General features: G+C 59.5%; 1 protein-coding gene across 1 annotated transcript in view; it reads right to left on the minus strand.

The window, feature by feature from the left end:
* Window positions 1-236: 236 nt before the first annotated feature.
* The window catches only part of DIS3L2 (DIS3 like 3'-5' exoribonuclease 2), a 339465-nt gene continuing 319144 nt past the window's right edge, over window positions 237-20557 (minus strand). The window contains exons 15-21 of the mRNA XM_008690555.2: window positions 7261-7444; window positions 6577-6663; window positions 3544-3691; window positions 2991-3121; window positions 2716-2820; window positions 1438-1539; window positions 237-742 (exon numbers count right to left, since the gene is read on the minus strand). Of these exons, the coding sequence (XP_008688777.2) occupies window positions 593-742; window positions 1438-1539; window positions 2716-2820; window positions 2991-3121; window positions 3544-3691; window positions 6577-6663; window positions 7261-7444 (907 nt within the window). The 3' untranslated portion in view covers window positions 237-592. The remainder of the gene's footprint in view (window positions 743-1437; window positions 1540-2715; window positions 2821-2990; window positions 3122-3543; window positions 3692-6576; window positions 6664-7260; window positions 7445-20557) is intronic.

The raw sequence follows: 20557 nt of genomic DNA on the forward strand, positions 1-20557 counted from the left end.
GGTGAGCTTGCTGTCTTGCATACTAATTACATTTCTAATCAGCCAGAATGAGGCACGGGCATCAATCTGACATGTGGCCAGCTCTGTGAATCATCCTGGAACTGAAAGGAAGGTTCTGGAGGGTGGCGATCCCAGTTCAGTTGAGAGGGGTGGAGCCTAAGCCAGGTCCCTTGTCCTGGGTCAAAGGGGCACCCTGCTGCCTCGGGCCTCCCAGCGGTGCCCCATACACCAAGATAGCAATTCACACTTGATTTTATTCCATGACACTGATTTGCTGAAAATCCCCGGTTTCCTGGGCAGGGGAAGGCAGTGGATGGCCTGGCAGAAGGGGACTGGCCTCCCCAGGAGGACCGGGTCCTGTTCCGCTCTGGTGAAGCACCAGCCAGGCCTCAGCCTTCCGTCCAGCCCCGCCCTCTCCTCTCCAGTTTGTTTAAAAACTGAGCTGCAAAAATAAAATAGAATGAGGAAATAAAAACAAAACCCTGAGTTGTTAAAAACCAAATTAAAAATCCCCTTTGGTGTCGAAAGGTCCTATTCCTAAAAGCCGGTGGGCAGGGCAGGGGCACGGGCGGGTGCGGCTGGGCGGGAGGCGTCAGGCCTCCGGGCCCCCAGCGTCTGGCTCCTCCTTGTCCTGCAGGCCCAGGAGGCCGTCGGTGCCCGGCCGCTTGAGGACAGCGCTGTACTTGAGGGCGGCGGTCTCGGCCTGCAGTACCACCTCCACCAGGCTGAAGATAGTGACAACCTGCGCACAGCACAGCCCAGCTTGGTGATACGAGTGCGCCATGAGGGGCCCGTCCAGGGGGTGGGAGAGGCAAGAGCTTGTGCGCAGGGCCCAGCTCTGCCACTGTCCACCTAGCGGGGCCCCAGGACCCCTCGCCCTCCCCTCTTGATGTCTGTTTGCCTGTCTGTAAGGGGCCCCTGCTCAGGCACTGAGGCCAGGGCTCCCGGCAAGAAGTCAGGGAGCCAGACATGGCTCACTCACATCGTGAGTGCCCGGGGTCAGGAAGAAAGGAACTGGAGTCTGGGGCTGGCCTGGGGTCAGAGCGTGCTGTAGGGGAAAACCATTATATGCAAGTTCTTGGGTAGAAGATCCATAGTTTTCATTAATTTCCAAAAGGACCCCAAAAGTTAAAACCCTGCTTTAGAGGGCTCCACAGAGCCCCCTGCCTCTCCCCACAGTGGCTGTCCCCAGGGCAGGGCAGGCAGGACGGGAAAGCTCTGGCCCAAAGCGGGGGATATCGGTGAGCTGTGCTGGTCTCCGCATGCGGGATCTGAAATCCCACAGGGGAGCCTAAGTGCCGGGGCGCCGGGCCAGGTGGGCCAGCAGGGGAGGCCTGGCAGGGGTGCCCCAGGAGGCAGGAGGGCGTGGACGGGAGCTAGGGGTGGACGGGCACACAGTGGTATTCTGGCAAAGCTGCCCCACCCCCAGGTGCTGACCTGCTGCACTGGCTCCTGTTCCGTGTCCTCAGGCTCCCAGATGAGTGTGAGCTCCGGCTTCTTGCCCACCTTTTGAAAGTGGTGGGACCGCAGTGGCAGTGCCTGGGGGTACACACATCTAGCCTCTCAGGTTGTAAGCTCTGGGCGCCACCTCCTAACCTTTGACCCTGCAACCCCCCTTGGAGGCAGCCCCCTGCCTTTGCCTGCCTCTGACTGGCTTTGAAGGAGCTCCTTGCCCCCACGCCGGCAGCTGGCTGTTGACTTTTGATTAGGGACCCCCCCACCCTTGCCTCTGGCCTCTGGCCCACTTCCGGGAGGCCCTGCCTGGCCATCTTCCGTTGAGGCCGTACCTGAGGGTGACCGAGTGCTGACCTAGACCTAGACCTGTCTGGTGACCGACCCTTGAACTTCTGTCCTGCTCAGTGAACTTCAGGACCGGAGCCCTGACGGATCCCAGCTGGACTCCATTCTGTCTCTTCTGCTTTACTGTATTAACTCCATGCTTACTCAGGGTTCTGGATGTCAGGAAATCCAGAGCCAGGGTCAGGGGCCAGGGGGTGACCCGCTAACCACAAGGTCAGCTGAAACAGGTCCCTCAGAGGGTGTCAGCACAGGCACCAAGTACCCTTGGAAAGAACCGTGAATAAACAGCCACCCAGGGCAGGACCCAAGGCTAGCGCTGGTCTCTTCCTTCTCTTCAGGGGACACAGCTTCCAGAGTGGCCATAAACCGTTCTCTCTGATCTTTCCTTCCTTCACATTCCTGTAAAGAAATCCCCCAAAGCTTGCATGCCCTGCCATCCCGTGCTGGTGAGGGAGGGGTCCGTTTCTCTTGAGCCTGACAACTCATCCCAGGCAGGTGCAGCGGGGTGGCCCGGCATGGCCCATTGGGTGGGCTTGGCGCTGGGGGGCGGAGGGAAGTGAGGTCAGGGACAGCACAGCCTCTGCCACCACATGGCCAGCGTCACCACCACGGCTTGTACTCTCCAGGGCAGGTGAGGACAGCAAGGACCCCAGCCTGTGCTCCCATCCTCCATGCTTCCCCCCACATGCCAGGCGAATATGGAGGAGACCCCGGCAGAGGATGGGGGACACGCAGGTGAAAACAGTGTGCAGTGGACACGGCTGGGTGTGTCTGTGAGGGGAGGGACGGCTGTGCACAGAAGCCATGAGGTCCCTGGCACTCGCGTCCTAGTAGATGGCCTTCAGCAGCCCAGAGTTGGGCCTTTGGCTGCCTGGAGGTCCCTAACCCTGGCCTGGGGGGCCTGTGGGTACTCACGTTACAGTAGACACGTTTCTGCACCCCGTAGCGCAGCACCAGCACGTCAAAGGCTTGGTTCAGGACACCTAACACCATGGCTTCTGACTCCAGGGGGCCGCTCTCCTGCAGGGTAGGGCTCTAGCCAAGGCTTGGCCACGGGACGTGGCATCACCCCCAGGGCCCGCCCCAGCTGCCGAAGGCCCCTGAGCTCTGTAAGGGCCCCTTGTGAGCCGGTGCCCAGGAGGGGAAGTGGGGTGGAGCAGGAGGAGGGGGCACTGGGTTTGTGGCCTCACCTTAACCAGGATGGCAAAGAAGAGGCCAGTGCTGAGCTCCTGGACACGCTTGGAAGCCATGCGGCGGTCATTGCAGTGGTCGGCCTGCTTTTGCAGGGCCTCGGGCTCCAGGTCCGGCAGCTCCCCGTAGCCTGGGAAGAGGGTGGTTGTGGGGCTGCTGGCGGGGTGTGGTGTGTATGCCAGCCATGGCTGGGTGACAGGAGGCACAGTGCTCACTGCCCAGGGAAGGTGGGGCTTGGGCGGCCCATGCAGAGCAAAGGCCTCCCTGCTGCCCAGCTCTGAGGGCTGGGAAGGTGGGCAGCCGCGGTTAGGGCCCTTGGCTTTTGTACAGGACTTTTAATGAGCTCTATTGCAGCTGACCCCTAGCATGCTCACAGTGGTGTCGGGGGGTGGGGGGTGTTTCTGGGCCCAGGTTCCCCTGCCGCTCGGCTGACCACCCCTTGGGGCCTCTACAGCCATGCAGCGTGGCCTCTGGCTGCTAAGTACCTACTAGGGCTTGGGCAGCCCTTAGGTGGGCGCAGGCCTGCATGACCCCCCGTGATGGGCCTCTCACCAAGCGCGGCGGCCAGGAGGCGGTGCACCAGGACGTCGGCGAAGCGGCGGATGGGAGAGGTGAAGTGGGTGTAGAGCGGCACGTTGAGGGCGTAGTGCCGGAACTGTGTCTGGTCCTGCAGCACCCCCGAGCAGAAGTACAGTGCCATCTAGGGGGTTGGGGGGGGTTTGAGCCAGGCCAGGCCAGGCCAGGTCAGGGCTGAGTTTGCTCTGCCAGGCTGTGACACTCAGAGGCTCATGATGGGCTACTTTGGAGCGGACTGACCTGCCACACCGCAGGCGGCGGACTGCGGGCCTGAGGCGGCCAGGGGCCATTCTCTGTAAGGGGACCCATGGGGCTGCCTTGAGGCTGTGCCAAGCCATGGGGCGCCCGTGCCCCTCTCCTGCTGAAGACAAATGTGGGCCTTGCCCTGGTGGTGGCAGCACCGAGAACAGGCCAGAGAACACCGCAAGGGACCCACCCCGCCTCTGTGGGCACAGGGGGTGCGGGGAAACCTCAAGATGCCGGACAGCTTCCTCCCTCAGAGCCCTGTGGGGCCGGCCGCCTGAGCCCTTGGGGAGGGTGGGCCATGAGCTGAAGGCTGAGAGCAGCTGCGGAGGAGCTCGGCCTCCCCCTCAGCCTGCTGTTGTCGTTTTAGGGATGGTTACTGCCAGCGACAAGCAGGGAGAGGTTTCTGGCCTGCTCCACGGGACAGGAGGAGGAGAGGAGGCCTGGGGCCTGGCGGACAAGGGGCCGCAGACATGCTGTGGAGGCACAAGTGGAAGCCGGCGCGGCTACAGGGCCCTGCAAGGACGCGGAGTCTGCCACCACCAGCTGGCCAGAATGGCACGTGGGAGAGAAGGCCCGGGACACCTGGTACCCGCCTACAGTGACATGGGCAGTGGGCGCCCGGCTCCTCCTCTGTGTCCGACCTCATGCCCTCCAGCTCTGATCCCTGTCCTGTGGAAGGCCATACTGGGCCCCCCGGAGGTAACCCCACACCAGCCAAGGGAGGGAGAGGCTCACCAGCCACCAGCCTCAGCCCTTGTCTCTGACTAACTGTCCTGGCAGCAAGACTCAGAGGTCTGGGTTCAAGAGGCCCTTCTGTAGGGGAGGAGTGAGGACCGGGGTACGTGAAGAGAGGCCAAGTTTCTCTAGCCCAACAAATGGCTCCAGGCCATGGAGCCTCCAGGCCATGGTGGTTCTGCTGGGGGCGGGTGGCTTGGCCACAGTCCCTGCAGCTGCTTACCCTGTGGTCCCGGAGCTCTCAGGGTTGGGACTCAAGGACACTGCAAGGAACAAGTGAACAGGTTCCTCCCTGAGGGCCAAAGTCACACCCTTGTGTGTTCCCTCGCTTGCTCCCTTGCCGCCTGTGCGCTTGGCCAAATGAACAGCCGGCTCCGGTTACTGTGTGTCAGGCCTGGAATCCAGGGCACAGCTGGTGCTGACCTGCTCAGCTCGAGTCCGCCGCCCTTCCAGCTCCTGCTGGGGCCTGGGTTATGTCCGGGGCAAGTCACGGGGGGAGGTGGGAGCAGCCTCCACTCCAAGCCATGTTTGGGCGTTGCTCTCAGTGGTGGTGGCCCAGTTCCTCATGTGAGCTGGGGTGAGGAGCAGAGGCCCTCGTCCCCTTCCCGGCTGGGAAGGTATGTCTGGGCGTGGTGGGATGGGTGGGGACTGTGGCTTTCCTGGGACAGGAAAGTCCCAGGTGTCCAGTTTCAGCAGCTCTCTTAGGACGTTTGTGCTCATCGCTCCTGCCACTGCCTGGTCCCCTGTCCCCGTCCCAGTTCTTAAGGGCACCACAGACACTCCATAACCGCCTACCATCAGCTCCACATACAAAGGCCAGCCTTGAACGTCACTCACTAGCAGGCAAGGCCAGAAGTCCACTCTTTCTCAGGCTCCCGGTGACTCACTCAGGAGAGGAGGGCTCCTTTCTACAGAGTTCTAGAGCTAGTTTGACCTCGGAGGTGGACGTCTTCCCGAGGCTGGGGGCAGGGAACACAAGCCTGACTGGCCCTCCATGGCACAGTCAACAGGCAGTTGCTGGGACCCGGGGGCGACCGCGTCTCAGAGTAACTAGAGGGCAGAGTGACATCGAGTCCCTTGGCCACAGGTACACCTGCTCCTCTGTGTGGCATGCTTTAAAAGTGCTTGGTGTGGGCAGACGCTTGTGACCAGGGACAGGGTAAAGGCAGTCAGACCCAAAAGGGCCCCGATGGCTCCATTCCTGGCAGAAAATATGACTGTCAGGAAATAAATCGGCTGTGGCCAGCTGAGGTGACCTGGTTCCTGTGAACCGATTAAATCTGCAAAGTGACTGAGCCCCTTGAAAAATGGTCTGTCACTGCCCCCTGGCTGGAACGGGCCCAGAGCTGGCCCCATTAGTATCCGTGGTCCTGCTGACCTGACAGGCAGTGGGGTGGCTCCTTCCCAAGACGCTCGGGCCTGCAGGGGCTGCAGCTCAGCCTGAGAGGGCTGAGACATGCTGCCAGGAACAAGTTCACCATCTGCTCCCAGGCTGCCAGCCCGTCACACTGCCTGCAACACATGCCCACCGCCTGACTCCTCGTCTACCAGCTAGCAAGAGGGAGACTTCTCTGCCTGGGGTCCACAAGGCACAGTGGGGGCTGATGACTTCTCCTCGGCGTAGGCTGCTAAGGGAGACAGACAGTCTCTCCCCTCCAGGGTGCCCATCCAACTAAGTTACTAGCTAGCCCCTTCCCCGAGCTGGTCTGGTCTGTGGGCACGGGGCACCGAAGGCTTGGTGTATGCCCTGGGATGGCTCCCTGCCTTCAGCTAGGAAACAGCTCCGGAGGCCATGCAGGGGGCAGCAGGGCTCCACCTGGGGCCTTTAACGGCCCCACAGAAACCTCCCTGGAGCAGGGAAGGCAGGCAAGTCTGCGCAGGAGACAGATCGGGCTCAGGAGCTCAGGGCTCACCTGTCCTAGGTAATGCCTGGGGCTGTCCTCCTCAGCCCTCCCCTTAGGTCCTGTGTGTGGAGGTCACTGATACTCCTGGGCGAAGGGGGAGGCTTGGGGACCCACCCCCCCTTACCTGCATGGGGCGGGAGCACATGTTGGTGAGCACCTCCTTCCGGGCCAATGAGTACTTGTCATCTCCAAATGTTTCGGTCAGACTTTTCTAGAAGCAAACCCGTGTGATAGGCAGTCAAGTTGGGGGAGGCTCTGGGGCCCCGTCACCCTCTGACCATCTGAGACCTGGCTCTGGGGAGGAGGAGTAGGCTGAGGGCTCGGCCCCGCTCAGAGGGCCACGGTGGAGTGTGGAAGCCAGCAGCCCCCGGTCCACGTCCCACACTGGACCGTGGCTCTGACGTCAGCCTTTCCATGTCTTGTTGGCTGGATGGAGAGACTGGTTTCCAGCTGTCCGACCTAAGGTACCTCTCTACCCACCCGAGGCATAAGTCTAGATGGGCCCAACATCCCTTCCGTGGGATCAGAGCTCAGGCCTGAGCCCCAAAAGGCTTAGTTCCAGGCAGGAAGCACTTGACACCACTTACCATAAAAAACATTCTCTGGCTTCCAATCATCTCAGCCCCCTACTGAAAGTTTCTGGGCCCAAGCCCAGCCCATCTCTGGCCGCAGGATCCCTGCCCACAGAGGGGTGTTGAGTGGCTTCCCTCGGCCTGGTCCTGGTGGGGAGCATGGCCCATGGCCAGGGCCTTTGTGACTTGAAGTCCTCTCCCCGGGCCTCCCCCTCCCCTGCACTCCCAGCACTCACATTGAGGGCCCCAGCAGAGCTGAAGTCCATGGGCAGCCCCATCTGCTCGCAGAATTCCACAAGGTCATTGAGCATCTTGGTCTGGGGCGGGGGGTGCCGACGCAGCAGGGCGCGCTCAGGGAAGGTGCGGTGCGTCTTGTGGGCCACGGCCATGTTGGCCAGGAGCATGAACTCCTCCACGAGCCTGCAGCGGGGAGAACCAGCTGGGGTCAGGGGCCGCCGCTGCCCCTTCTTTCCCAGGCTAGTTGCAGGCTGGCTCTCTCATGCCCTTCGGTCTCAGCCTAGAGATGCCCTCCTGCCACCCAATCTCATCCACCTTGCTTGTGCCCCTCTTTGCGCTAACCCGTCAGCAGCACTCTTCTCTTCTGCCGTGTGAGCTTGTGTACCACCTGCCCTATTAGCTTGGGGGGGATGGCATCTGTCTTGTTCCCTGCTGTGGCCCCTGTGCCTGGCCCCCCAGCACCCTGCCTGACAAAGAGAAGGCGCTCAGGAAAGCTGTCTGCTGAATGACTCGCCTCCCAAGACACTCACGGGCACCCCGGCTGTAAGAAAACAAGATGCCCAGGCATGCCACGAGAACACGGAGTGCCTCCTGGGGGTGCGTAGAAGGTGGTCGGCAGACCAGTGCTCCCTTCTCTCCCTGGGGAGAGGAGGATTTCTGAGGATGAACGGGAGGGTCACAGACAGCAAGAGGAATCACACATCCTGGGGCGAGGCAAATGTGCTGCTGAGGTGTTCAAATCCCAGAGAGTTAACCTCTTAGGGTTTAACACTTGAGTTTTGCCGCCCTTGAGTGTCATTAGAATCAACAAGTATGGACAGATCCGGCTTTGAGTGAAGAGACAAAGGCACACCCAGGACCCAGGGAGAGAAGCAGGGCCTGACGGGGGAGGAAAGAAGTGTGCCAAGATTGAGGAGTCAGGGAAAGTGGGAGGCTGGATTGCACCCCCACCCCCCAAATCTGGGGCAGGTGGCCATGTGCTGCTTCCCCACCCAGGGCTCCAGTGGGAGGATTAAGCAGATCACACACGGGCACGCTGCTGCCATCGTGGCCAGGGTGTCCCGTATGGGGATGGCCTTGCCCAATTTAGGGACCACTCTCCCCTGCCTTTATTCTGGACCCCACGCTGCATGTCAAGCCTGTGCTTCTCCCACAGAGCCAGAAGAGGTCAGGGAGTGAACTCCTGTAGCCCTGGCAGCAAGCAGCCGGAGGCCCGAGATGAACTTCTCTCCCTGGAGGTGCTACCTGCGCTTCGGGGTTAGCCTCGCCACCTCACCAAGCGCTTGGAAAGAAAAGCAGCCCGTGATGGGGGCGGGGGAATGAGCATGAGCTTACAGAGCCCCTCCTCCCCCCAGACTGGACCTGCCATGGCAGAAGTGTGGCTCTGGTCTGCCAAGCTGTCCTGAGAACGCATCTGTCTCTCCCAGAAGCCCTCTCTACAAGGAAGAAGGGCCGTGGGAATGGCCCTCTGGTGGCAGCACCATCAGAGGGACCAGGGCCAGGTCTGGGCCTTGGGAGAAGGTCTGAGCCTCTGTGGAGCTGGCTTTGGACTGGCCTGCTGTGGGGCACGGATATAGTTTGGGTGTAGGACGGCAAGGGTCAGGCCTCAGCTGGTCCTTGTCCCATGCAGGAAACCTTAGGTGTGGAAGGAGTTTCTTTATCCCCTACTGTGCACTCATAGCCATTGCAGTGACCGTTCCGCCTCCCGCTGCCCCCCAATCTGTCCTCGTGCACAACACTTTCTGCTGAGAAACTTCAGAGTTCAGGCACGGGAACCCAACCACCGTCTCCTAAGTGGAGGTCTGAATCCTGGCTCTGTGTCTTTGCTGGAGGAACGGGCACGAGTCCGGGACCTCTCCTGACCCTCCTTTCTCTCCAACGTAGAGTAGGGAGAATAGCACCTGCTCCACAGGGCGGCCATGGAGACCAGTGCGAATATCACAGGATATAAGGTCATCCTGTCGGCCTCACCACACAGGATGTGCTTTCCTCTCTCCCCACCGTCCACACCAAATGGCCAGCCAAGAGTCTCCCCAAGGTGCCCTGTGAGTTTCATCCCTGCCACTGATCCCCCCTTACCTGCCGTTTCCTCACCTTCCCTGAAGGCTCAGGCTGAAGCCTGTCTCCATCATTCCCTTGGGTCCTTACTGCCAATTAGCCACCTGGCAGCAAGAGCCAGGCTATTCTGCGGTCACCTGGGTCGCAGTCTAGCATGGTTGGACTCTTCACACTTGGTTTTCCTATTTAGATCTTGTCAACCCAAGAGGAGTCTCAGTTCCTGCCCAGTAAATGTCTGATTTGGTTTGCTGCCTGTTCTTGGTCAGATACTAGAGGCCGTCATCATCTGAACGCTTCAGATGGATACCTTCATTCATCTGTCTGTTCACACCACAAACATTACTGTGTGCCAGGCGGTTCTAGACCTGTCTCCCCACGCAGTCTGAGAATCCTGGTGGGCAGGGTGCCCACAGTCTGTTCCTTGGAGCCCCGCAGTCTCCAGCCCAGCTGCAAACTTGGGTGAAGAGCTAACACCTATATAACCTTGAGACTGACCGTGGGCTGTGTTTCGCTAGTGTGGCCAGCAGGGGGCAGCATGACCACGTAGCAAGGCTGTGGCCAGGCTGCAGGAGAGGGAGTGCTGGGCTAGCCAGAGGAGACGGCTGGGCTGTGGCATTCTAGCCTGTCCCGGCACCTGACTCCCACCCCTCGGGTCAAAGGAACTGAATGCGTGGGGTGCCTCCCCAGGTGGAGCTGTGTTCCTGCTCCCAGTTCCTGCAGGGCCTCTCCCGCCTCATCTCTCAGCTTCTCAAGTAAGGATGTGAATAGGAAGGAAGGGATGGGGAGGGTGGGGCTGATGCCCAGAGCTCCAGGCAGTCACAAGGGACCCAAGTCAAGCTGCTTCTCCATTACTTGTCCTCCCTGGAGCACCCCCCCTCCCCGTACACTCCCACGAGTGCCTGAAGCTGGTGGAGAAAAGCCCGTGTGCTCCTGTTAACCTTGAGAAGAAAGTCTGGCGAAGCTTGAGACGCAGAGGCTGACCTTGGACAGGTCCCTTGCTGCCTCCTGGGGGCTCCATCTCTCCCCCAGGGTCTCAGTCCTTCCCTCATGACGGGGGCAGGAGCTGAGAGGGGAGTCTGTGGAATTCTCTCCAAGATGGTTTGCTGATACGAAGCATGCATCCCAGAAAATTGTCAGTGTCACCAAACTGGGAGGTGGTGTAGCAATAAGGCCGACTTCCTGGGTGTTGCCACGGCTCATTAGTGTTCTAGGATAGCTGCAGGGACCATTTCCCCACAACCTGTCCTTAAAATCCTTATACCAGCAGGTGGGAGAAGAAGGGGTAGAGAGAACACACGGACCATGAGCAGGAGGAGGCAGAAGCGGGGCCTGGAGCACGGTGGCAGTTCGGTCCTGGGGTGGCTGGGAGGGACACGGCGCAGCTGGAGGAGGGTCTCCAGTCAAGTGGAGGAACAGGAAGGCCAAGGAAATGCCAAGAGGCCAGTAGCCAGATTCCCCTGAGTTCAGGATTCACTGTCAAAAGCAGGCCCAGGCACCATGGAGGGAGAACTGGGCTGGGTGGCAGTGGGGGTGGGGCAGGTGGGTGTCTCTGCTCTCATCTGAGGCCAGCAAAGGCCCCCTTCACCAGACTCAACAGGTTCCCCCCGAACGGGTCAGTTCCACAGATGGGCCAGCAGGGGGCCCCCCAGCATCTTTCTTCCACAGGACCTGGGACGTGGCAGGAGCAGCTTAGAACCCAGGAACTTCTAGGCAGGGAAGAGCCTTAGTTTATAAACTGCAGCTCAAGGTCCAGGGGTCTCTGGGTTCCCATTCAGTGTTTTTCTACTCAGCCAAAGGGGTTGAAGGCTTGCTCTCTGAGGCAAGGCAGGGCAATTAGAAGAGGAGCCGGAATAGCTGGCTTGCCAGCAAGCACCCCTTCACCCTGATCTCCTTCCCTGCTGGGGGCCAGGGCTGCATGCACAGGCCCGGCAGCCAGAGCTCAGTGATGCCCCAAGCTGTTCTGGGTGGTTAGGACGTGCCCGAGAGCAAACGCCACACACCAGAGTCTGGGAGGCCGCTGCTCCCGGATCTGGGTACCTGCCCTGGTCGTAACCCATCTCCTCCTCCTGCTAGAGCGCGCACAGGCGTGAGATCACTCAGCCCCCCTCCGAGGGCGGCAGGGGGGGGGGAAGGGGCTGGAAGCAAGCAACTTCCTGACAACTGCTCTAAGTGGGGGCTCAGGAATGGCCACCAGCCAGGATCACCTTCCAGAACAGCAAGCCAAGCCAAGCCCTTGGAGGTGGGGCCTCGGTCCCAGTCCTGGCATCTGCTGAGCATCTGGAGCCCCATGCCACTGGGGGCCCACAACTCTGGAGGTCTTGGGGGTGGGGGGGTGGCTGTGACAGCTGCACAGCCAGCTGGGGGCCAGGAGGCGAAGGGCAGGTGAGAGTCTTCCCATCCCGGGGAGAAGCTGAGCAAGCCTAGAGCTGCCCGAGTCCCTCACCTGTGAGGGCAGACGGCAGGTAAAGGCCACGAACCACCTACTCAGAAGTACACACATGCTCACATAGCAGAAACGACTTTCGTCCAGAAAGGTGTTTCCCAAAGTTAACGTTACTTAAAGAAAAAACTATAGGGGCGCCTGGGTGGCTCAGTCATTAAGCGTCTGCCTTCAGCTCAGGGCGTGATCCCAGAGTCCTGGGATCGAGCCCCACATCAGGCTCCTCTGCTCGGAAGCCTGCTTCTTCCTCTCCCACTCCCCTTGCTTGTGTTCCCTCTCTCGCTGGCTGTCTCTCTCTCTGTCAAAAAAATAAAAAATCTTAAAAAAAAAAAGAAAGAAAAAACTATAAATATATATGAAATGCCAGGGGATGATTTTATTTGGTGTTTTTTATTACAGGACATTCCTTTGCCTTTAGGAGGCTAGATGCATCCGGACTACAAGAAGCTACCAGACGCGGCATTTACTACTCATTGACGATTGGACTTGGGTCGCAGCTGGAAGGATGAGGTCTGGGAAAAGACACTCTACCTGGCAGGGGTTGGACAGTGGCTACATGAGAAATGGACTCAAACAGCTGCCCCTTCTGAGGAAGGCTGCCCATTCCTGACCATCAGAGGAACTGGACTGAAGGCTCCTCCGCTTGTCTGGGACTCTGTTTTGTTAAATAGGGGCCTGGGAGTGTCTGTGGCCAAGAAACCCCTCCGGTGGGACCGGGGGAGGGTGGTGTCCCAGGGAGAGGCACCTGCTCTTCACCGCCCCTACTGCTTCCTTCCTCGCTCCATGTGCACAGGCCATGCCATGGGCAGAGGAGAGGCTAGTGGCCACCAGCCTAGCAGCTTGCCTGGAATTCCAGCTCTGCCACTCACTAGCTGTGTGATTTCCGATGAAATTTTAAACCTCTCCAAATCTCAACTGATTGACCTGAAAAATGGCTGTGCAATATACAAGTGCTTGCCCTTCATGAAATCCACTATCATGAGCACGGCGAACGTGACTGGCTGGGTGCCCCAACCCCAGGATTTAGGTGGAACACACAGCGAGATTCCTGGAGGCTCCTGCTGCCCTCCTGCCCCAATGCCACCACCTCGGTCAGGCCTCCAGCTCTGACCAACGGGCCTCCCTACTTCTAAAGTCCCACCCCGCTGTTTACTTCTTTACACCCAAAGTGGGGCACTCTTTCGCGAAGGCAAACCTGGTCACGTCCCTCTCCTGCTTGAAGCCCTACAGTGACTACCACTGTCCTGGGACACTCCACCTTCTGGGTAAAATGAGGTTTACTAGGCTTTTTGTCATGTGCCCAGGTTCACCTCTCCCTTCTCCCCATCTCCACTCCTTACCCTCTAGCCATGCTGACTTCTTGCGGCTCTCCCCTGCTCTGTCTCATTGCAGTGCTGCTCTCTTGGTGGGTATGCTGGCCCCCCCTCCTCTCTTCTTCCTCCGGGGAGGCAGCATGAGGCGCGAACCCTACGTCCTTCCTGGGCATCCCATCCCACCAAACTGCTCACGCTGCTGGGACTGCCTCTGATCATCGTTCTACCTCCCCTTCCCATCCCAGTGCCGTCTAGCCTGGTCCCAGCATGCGGCTTGTGGATGCCCCAAGCTGGCATGGTGCAGACGCTCCATAAATCTATACGGGTTCCCAGGAAGGGCACATTTAGGAGTTGGGAGGGCTGGGCCCCTGCCACTGTGCCCTGTTCTGCTTGGGCACCCAGCCCTCATGCAAATACGTCTGCCCCCTAACACTCACTGCCAGGAGTCATCGACAGCTTCAAGCTCTGCCTAAGAAAAGAGCCTGACTGAGTCCACTCCCAAACAAGGCGCCAGGGAAGCAACAGCCCTTGCAGCAACCCCCACCTCTGGTCTGCGGAGCAGCACTCTGCTTATGAGACCGAGGCGCGGTTATTTACTGACAACCCAGAGCAGGAAGCCTTCCCCCCAGAGCCATTTGTTGGTATCTTTGTTCTCTTACTCATCCTCACATCTTTTCTGAGCTGCTGCTGCAGCCTCATTCTGCCCTGTGTGCAGCGAGAGAGGGAGGGACGCTCATGGAGCACTGGTGACAGATGTCATGCTAGGAGCAGTCTGGACGTGAAGCCCCTGAAAGTCTCCCGCAGCCCTGGGAGAGCTTTCTATCCCTTTCTGTGCGAAGGGAGCTTATAGGGCAAAAAGGAAAGGTGTTTGTCTCTGAGTCCCACAGCTGATTGGCAAACAGGCCTGGGTGACCTCGAAGCCCCACTGCCACCAGCAAGCCTTATGGGCAGATCAATTCCAAGAGGTGGCAAGGAGGAGGGAACTACTTTACACGAAAGGGATGAACGAATAAAGGTGCGCAGGCAAAACAAATTGAGAAAACCAGGAACCAAGGGCCGAGGGAGGAGGGCTGTGCCTCGGGGCACACAGGCAGGGCTGGGGTGCCCGCCTCCAGCACCGGCACTTCTCTGGGGAGCGGGGAAGGCTGCCAGCCCAGGGATGGGCATGAAGAACAGACAAAGGGGCGCACAGGGCCCAGAGGCTGGGCGCAGTAAGGATGAAGGCTGGGGAGCCCGATGGCTTGTGCAGCCGCAGCCAGAGGCAGCAAGTAAGGGAAGGTCATGCCAGAGTCCGAGGTACATGCGAGGCGAGGCTCTGGGAGCGGGCGAGACTGTCCCCAGGCCCAGAGGGGCAAGAGGGAAGGAGCACTGCAGCTGGCGGACTGGATTGAGAGGGGACACAAGGTCTAGGGAGCAGTGGCCTGGGGTACGATCGCTGTGGGGAAGACGGGGAGGCTGCGGAGGGCCCTGGTTTGGCAAGCAGGAGCACGGTGCCACAGCTGTGGGGGCTGGGGCCGTTGATTCAGGAAACCAAAGATTAAAGAGCGAGGGAGGCCATCAAATGCAGACGATCTCAATACGGTTATTAGTGGAAGAGGCAAGAGTTCTTTGGGAGGGTGAGGAGGTGATGCTTTCTGATGGCTGTTTTTGAGTATCCAAAAGATTGCTCTGCACGTGTTTTCAGCGGTGAAGGAGCTAATGGCGAGGCAGCACCTGAGGGTGAGGATGTGACCAGCCTGCATTTGAGGAGGGGGAGCTGTCCAGGGAAGACGCCTGATGTCCGCCTCTGAGCTGCGAGCTCTCAGGAGGGGACGCTGGGCCACGTGGTTTGAGTGGAGAGGAGGCGGCTTGTCCTAGCTGCCCTCTCTGCCCAAGGAGGGCCTCGGGGAAGGCCCTAGCACACTGTCCATCCCTGCAGGAAGGGCCTTGCCCAGGGCCACAGCCAGGCAGGGGAGGAGGGGGGCGGGATCCCACATTCCCCAGCCCCTTGTCCCAAGCTGTCCTGAGCGCTCAGGGAGGACATCTGGTCACCAGCAGCCCCGGAACACAACAGGCCCCTGTGTGAAGAGCAGCTGGGTAGCCTTGGAGCACTGGCACGAGGTCACTGTCCCTGAAACTGTCTTGCCAAGTCCACCGGGCAAAGGAGAGAAGAGAAAGGCCTATTCCCATCAGGTCAACAAAGGCAGTGGCCACCTCCACAAGGCCCAGGGACAGGGCAGCCGGCGGGGGCTGGGGGGTGTGGGTCTCTGCACCGTAGCCAAGGCAGGCACGGCCCAGACCCGAGGTCAGCGCTGGGCTGACCACAGCTCAGTTGGCTGCTCTCCTTCCCTCAGAAGTCGGCTGATCTACACAGGTGCAGGGAGGCTGGCGCTGGCTAGCAGGGTCTCTCCTGAGCCCAGGCTCTGTGCAGACGGGCAGGCCGAACTCCCACCCTGCCGGCCTGGGGCCCTTGTCGTTGGACCCTTGGCTCCTCTGCACTTACCCTCTCAACCCTGCCGGGTCAGAGCAGCGGGGCCTCCAAGGATGTTCCGTTTCCAGATTCATTTTGCCAGCTAAACCAGATGAGAAACTCACCCCACCCCTTCCATACCCAGAACACTCAGAAAGTGGCTTTGGAAAGGACTGGGGAGCTGGGCAGCCAGGGCAGAGTGGCATGGCTGTTACCCAAACCCGAGGACGCATCAATTTTCAAAGACCTAAAGCAAGCGAGAGACCAGAACAGCCTCTTCTGCCCTCAGCTACCAGGGTACTTGTCACAACTCTGTGGGAATCTCATGCAGATGGAATTAGGCCGCTCACAGAGACTGTTCGATTAGCACTTGGGGAAAACTGCTAACCTGGAAATTTGATAAGAACTGCTCCCAGCCAGTTTCAAATCATTTCTTCTGAGGACCCGATTTTCCCCACTTGGGCACATCTTCACTGCAGGCCTGGGGGCCCTGGGGCTCTGCCATGGCCAGGAAGGAGGCAGCCGGGAGAGCTGTGCGCCCGAACACGGCCCCTTCCCCGAGGCCGAGCAGCCCACGGGCCGGGGGTGTGGGGGAGGCGGCCACCCCCGCAGAGGACCTGCTGCTCTCCCAGTGGCCCCAGATGGAGTGTAGTGTGGCGGAAAACTGGGGGCCCGGGAGTTGGGGTGGGCTGGGAATGACGGTTGGATGGGCACTGAGGGAAGCTGCCGGGGATGGGAAACTTGAAGAGATCTTTGTTGCGGTTCTCTCCTAGGCCAGACCGGGGTGGGGCTGGTGGCCTGGGAGCTGGAAAGTGGAGGCCTAGAGAGAGAGCTGCAGGCAGAGCCGGCCGGGGTGGGTGGGGGGCGGCAGGCGGACTGAGGGGCGCCCACCCACAGCTGGCTGGGCACCCTGCCTCGAGGGGCCGAATGGAGAGTGCTGCGGCTGTGGGGCCGACCACACGTCACGGCCTGGGCCTCTCGCTGACCCCTCTCCTCCTGGGCTTGCTGCAACCTGCTGAGTGTTTTGGACATTCCCATGAAACCGCAGGGAAATGAATGGGGCCTAGTTCACAGGCATGGAAAAGCCCAGAGGAGAAGGCCTCTGGAGCCAGACATAACAGGCCCTGCGGGTGAGGCCGGAGCCAGGTTTCCTCTTCTGTGAGGCTGAATCCACTCCAGGGCCTTTCTATAGGTTCAGCGGGTGGGGCCCAGCTGCAGCGAGGCACGTTTCAGCCTCTTGTTTTTCTAGCTCAAAAGGAAGTCTCCAGAGGCTAGGCGTCGGGAGCATGGGCCCTCGGGCCCTGCCAAAGGGAGGCCCAGTGGCTGCGGTAGGGAGGGGATGGGGGTTTGCTGGGGAGCAGGGTTGACAGGCAGAAAGCCCTTTGTCAGCGTAAAGCTAGCTGAGAAGCCCAGCTCCCTTCCCAAGGTTCAGGACTCTGCTCGAGGAGGCACAAGGCCGGTGCTCATGGCAGAAAACTCCCCCTAAGCAGAACCAGGTGGCAATGTGTGCTTGTGGCCTTGCAGAGCTGGGTAATTAGGGCTCGCTGGCTACGCTGTGGTGTTGACACACATGCCTTTCTCCACTTCTAGCTGCTGTCCAACTGGAATTAGAACCGCTGACCAGAGGAGGTGTGGCCAGGATGCACAGAGGCCCGGCCACCTTCGGGAGTGCTGCAGTGCCCCGGACAGCTTTGCTGCCCTGTTCAGACTCCTGGGCCCGGGGGTCCCTTTCGTGCCCCAGCCCAACTACTGGGGCCTGGCTCTGTAGCCCTGGACAAGGGACAGAGTGTAGATAAGCTCAGTGGGGGCCAGCCTGGTCATCACTGTCACCGGGAGGGATCAACTTTAATTTTAAAGTTAGGCTTTGGGCACAAAGCTATTTGGGAGAGAAGAATGTTCCAGAATGCAGGTGCCCCCCCCCGCCCACCCCCACCACGGCAACAGACAACTAGGTAAGAGAGGATGAGACACATGTTCCTGGGAACTCAAGCTACTTTGCTTTTGCAAGTTACAACAGGCTTTCCTCACCTCCCCAAAGACACTCTTGGCCTCACTGCTGCTGGGGAGCAGCTCAACTTGAGCAGGGCCACCAGCCCAGCCACATAGTCACTGAAGGCTGGAAGGAAGTAAGAACACTTGCTGGTCTCAGGCTGGGCTTTCCACGCAGCAGAGTGTGGCAGGGCCGTGACTGGAGACTGTGGTCTTTTGGACTCCAAAGTCTGGCCTCTGCCCCCAGCCAAGTGGAGGAAAGGGTTTTCTGGAACGAGCAAAACAGGAATCTGAGTCTTTCGGGAAGCACTGTTTCCTCAGCCACAAAGAGGGGAATCTGTGCTCCAATGTCCCCATGCAGCCTGGCCATCAAGGCCTGCAGACGCTGGGGGGCTACCTGGGTGGGCTGCCCAGGGCTGCAAGGCTTGCAGAGGTGTGGCCCTGGGGGAGGCCCTGTGGTGGGTGTGATGAGCTGCCCACAGGCTGCCCCTCCACCCAGATGCTGCAATCAGCTCCCATCCTGAGCCCTGGTCATGCCAACCTTCTGTGCGTGCCTGGTCCAAGGCCATGGGGAAGAGGGTCGGGTGGGAAGCACTGACATGGGGACATGGTCAGGGTTATCCAGGCTGTGCAATTGCCTTGGGACACCACGGGGACACACCAGGAGAGAGTTCCAGTCTCTGAAGAGGCACCTGTGGGTGCCATCAGCTTCCTCAAAGACAATACTTCTTGTAAAATCCTTTGAACCCAAGGGTCTAGACCTGAGCATTGTCCTGGAGCCAGAGCTTTGAGCCTTGAATGCTTTGAGGCTGCTGGGGATGGGGCAGGGCAGCTGCCCAGTCCAGCCCAGAAAGGGGCCAAGGATGGATGTTGCCCTTATCTCTGAGCTGGCACAAATCCTATGCTCTCACAGCACGGCCTCATGCTGGCTTCTGCACATTCTACCCCCGGCTCCTCACAGGCCACTCAGGCCTGTGCAACACCAGCCTCTCTCTGGCTCTAACAGCTGTTTCCCTTCATCTGAGGGCCTAGGACAATCTCTTGCATATGGTAGGCACTCTCCAAATAGAAGTCTTTATCTGCAATTGTTTGCTTTGTCTATGTAAGACCAATACCTCTATTTCTCTGGCACTTTATGCTGTTTTCACAAGTCATAGACCCCTTGTTGTTCCTATGAGCAAAAGGAGGCTCAGAGGCCGAGTGACTCCTCCAAGCTCACAGACCAAGGACGCAGACACCCCACCAACTGCTCTTTCTTCAGGTCATCTTGTGTCGCCTGCCCAAAGCTCCCTGAGGACTGGGCAGCAGGGTTTCCTTAGCGGTGCCCGACTGAGGGCTCTGCTGACAGTGGGGGCTCAATACAGAGCCTGCCTCACGGTCACACTGGTACCCGGGGGACAGGCCCCTGTGGGGGTCTGCTGCATCACTGCAGTCCTTCCTCCTACCGGTCAAGGGTACCTCCTCCCTTCAGCAAGGGTCGCAGCAGCCACAGAGCCCAGGTCACTCATCTCAGCCTGGCACTCCACCTCCCCAGCAACCTCGAGGGATGGAGATGTTCCCTGGGGCTGCTCCCTGCCCGTGTCTGGAGCTGGCCACACTGGGCAGGCAAACATGTGAGGCCACCTGCAGGCCTGGGCTGGCCTCTGCCTCTTTCCTGCTCAGGGGACAAAGAGAGCAGGACTATTCCTGTACCTCATCACTTCCCCCAAGGAAATGCTTCCTCCCATCTGTGTCGGGGCTCAGGCTCCGTCTTAGGTCTCAGTGTTGCCACTGGAGGAGCACAGGTGCTGAGCACATTTGTTCTCACTGCGCTAGTCCCCACAGCCATCCCCACCACCCCCACCTCCAGTCACTAGCTAAAGGCTCGAAGGTTCTGCCTATTTCCTCTGCGACCTCTTTTTTTTGCTACTGCTACTGCCCCACCTGTGGAAGTGTGCTGGCCCACGGTTCAGACGGGAGGGCAGGGCTTTCTGCAGAGCCATGGCCATCCTGACCCTCAGATGCCTTGGTCTGAAAGCCTGCCCTGGGAGCTGCCCCTCGGCAAGCCTCCTACAAGCCTTTCCAGTCTGTTCCGAGAGGGTAGTTCCACACTGAACTCCGAGGTGGGCAAAGAATTCAGGCCTTTTTTATGCTTACCCTGGTGAGTTCCATACTGTCAGAAAAATTTCAAGTCTTGTTTGGTCAGTCCCTTGGCCAGGGCCATCGGAGGGGCTGAACCCTGAGACAGATCTGGCTTCCTGCATCACAGGCCGCCACTCCCCTGGCTCCTGCACACTTGCTGGCTGGCTCCTGGCTTCAGCCTCGCTCCCCCACCGAGTCACGAGGAAATGGGTACCTCTGTTCCTGGGGTGCTCTCTGGGCCTCCTCTTCGGTACTGGGCACCCACACTCTCCAGGACCACTCCCGGGCTCCCGCACTGGGCCCTCTGCTGGCCATGCCTTGGGGCGCCTCCTGGGCTCAGTCGCACTGAGTTTTCAAGGCTCAGTTCAGGCTCAGAGCTCAAAACAGATGACAAGTGTCTGCACTGAGGCTGGTTTTCCTGTCTGGGGACCAGGCCTCCCCCATCTCTGTATCCCACGGCCAAGGGCAAGTGTAGTAATGCTTGGAGAACAAACGAGGCATTTCAGAGACATGATTTGCTTGGTGCTCCAGAGAAAATGCTGAGGGGAAAATGAGGCCTGTCTTTGGAGGTGGAAGTGGAGATGGCAGGAGGGCCTCGGAGAGTGCAGTTACAGCTCCTGCAGCTTCCCTTCAGCTCAGCCCTGCTGGAAGGCAGAGCATGGACTTGGCAGAAGGAACCTAAGATGGCTTCTGCCGGCCCAATGGGACGTGTTGAGTCTGCTCGAATGAAATTCCTACTCGCCTGCAGGTGGTTATTGCTCAGACCCGACACAGGGTGAGGGTGTGGCCAGGGCTCATTTGTTGGTCACCTGACAAATGAATAGTCTTGTCCAAAGGCAGCCCGCCTCACTCTCTCTAAATATGAAACCCAGCAGATTACCAAAAAAAAAAAAAAAAAAAAAAAAAAAAAAAAAAAATCCCCTTGG

Source organism: Ursus maritimus, unplaced genomic scaffold, assembly GCF_017311325.1.
Source record: "Ursus maritimus isolate PB19 unplaced genomic scaffold, ASM1731132v1 scaffold_1, whole genome shotgun sequence".
NCBI classification, from domain to species: Eukaryota; Metazoa; Chordata; class Mammalia; order Carnivora; family Ursidae; genus Ursus; species Ursus maritimus.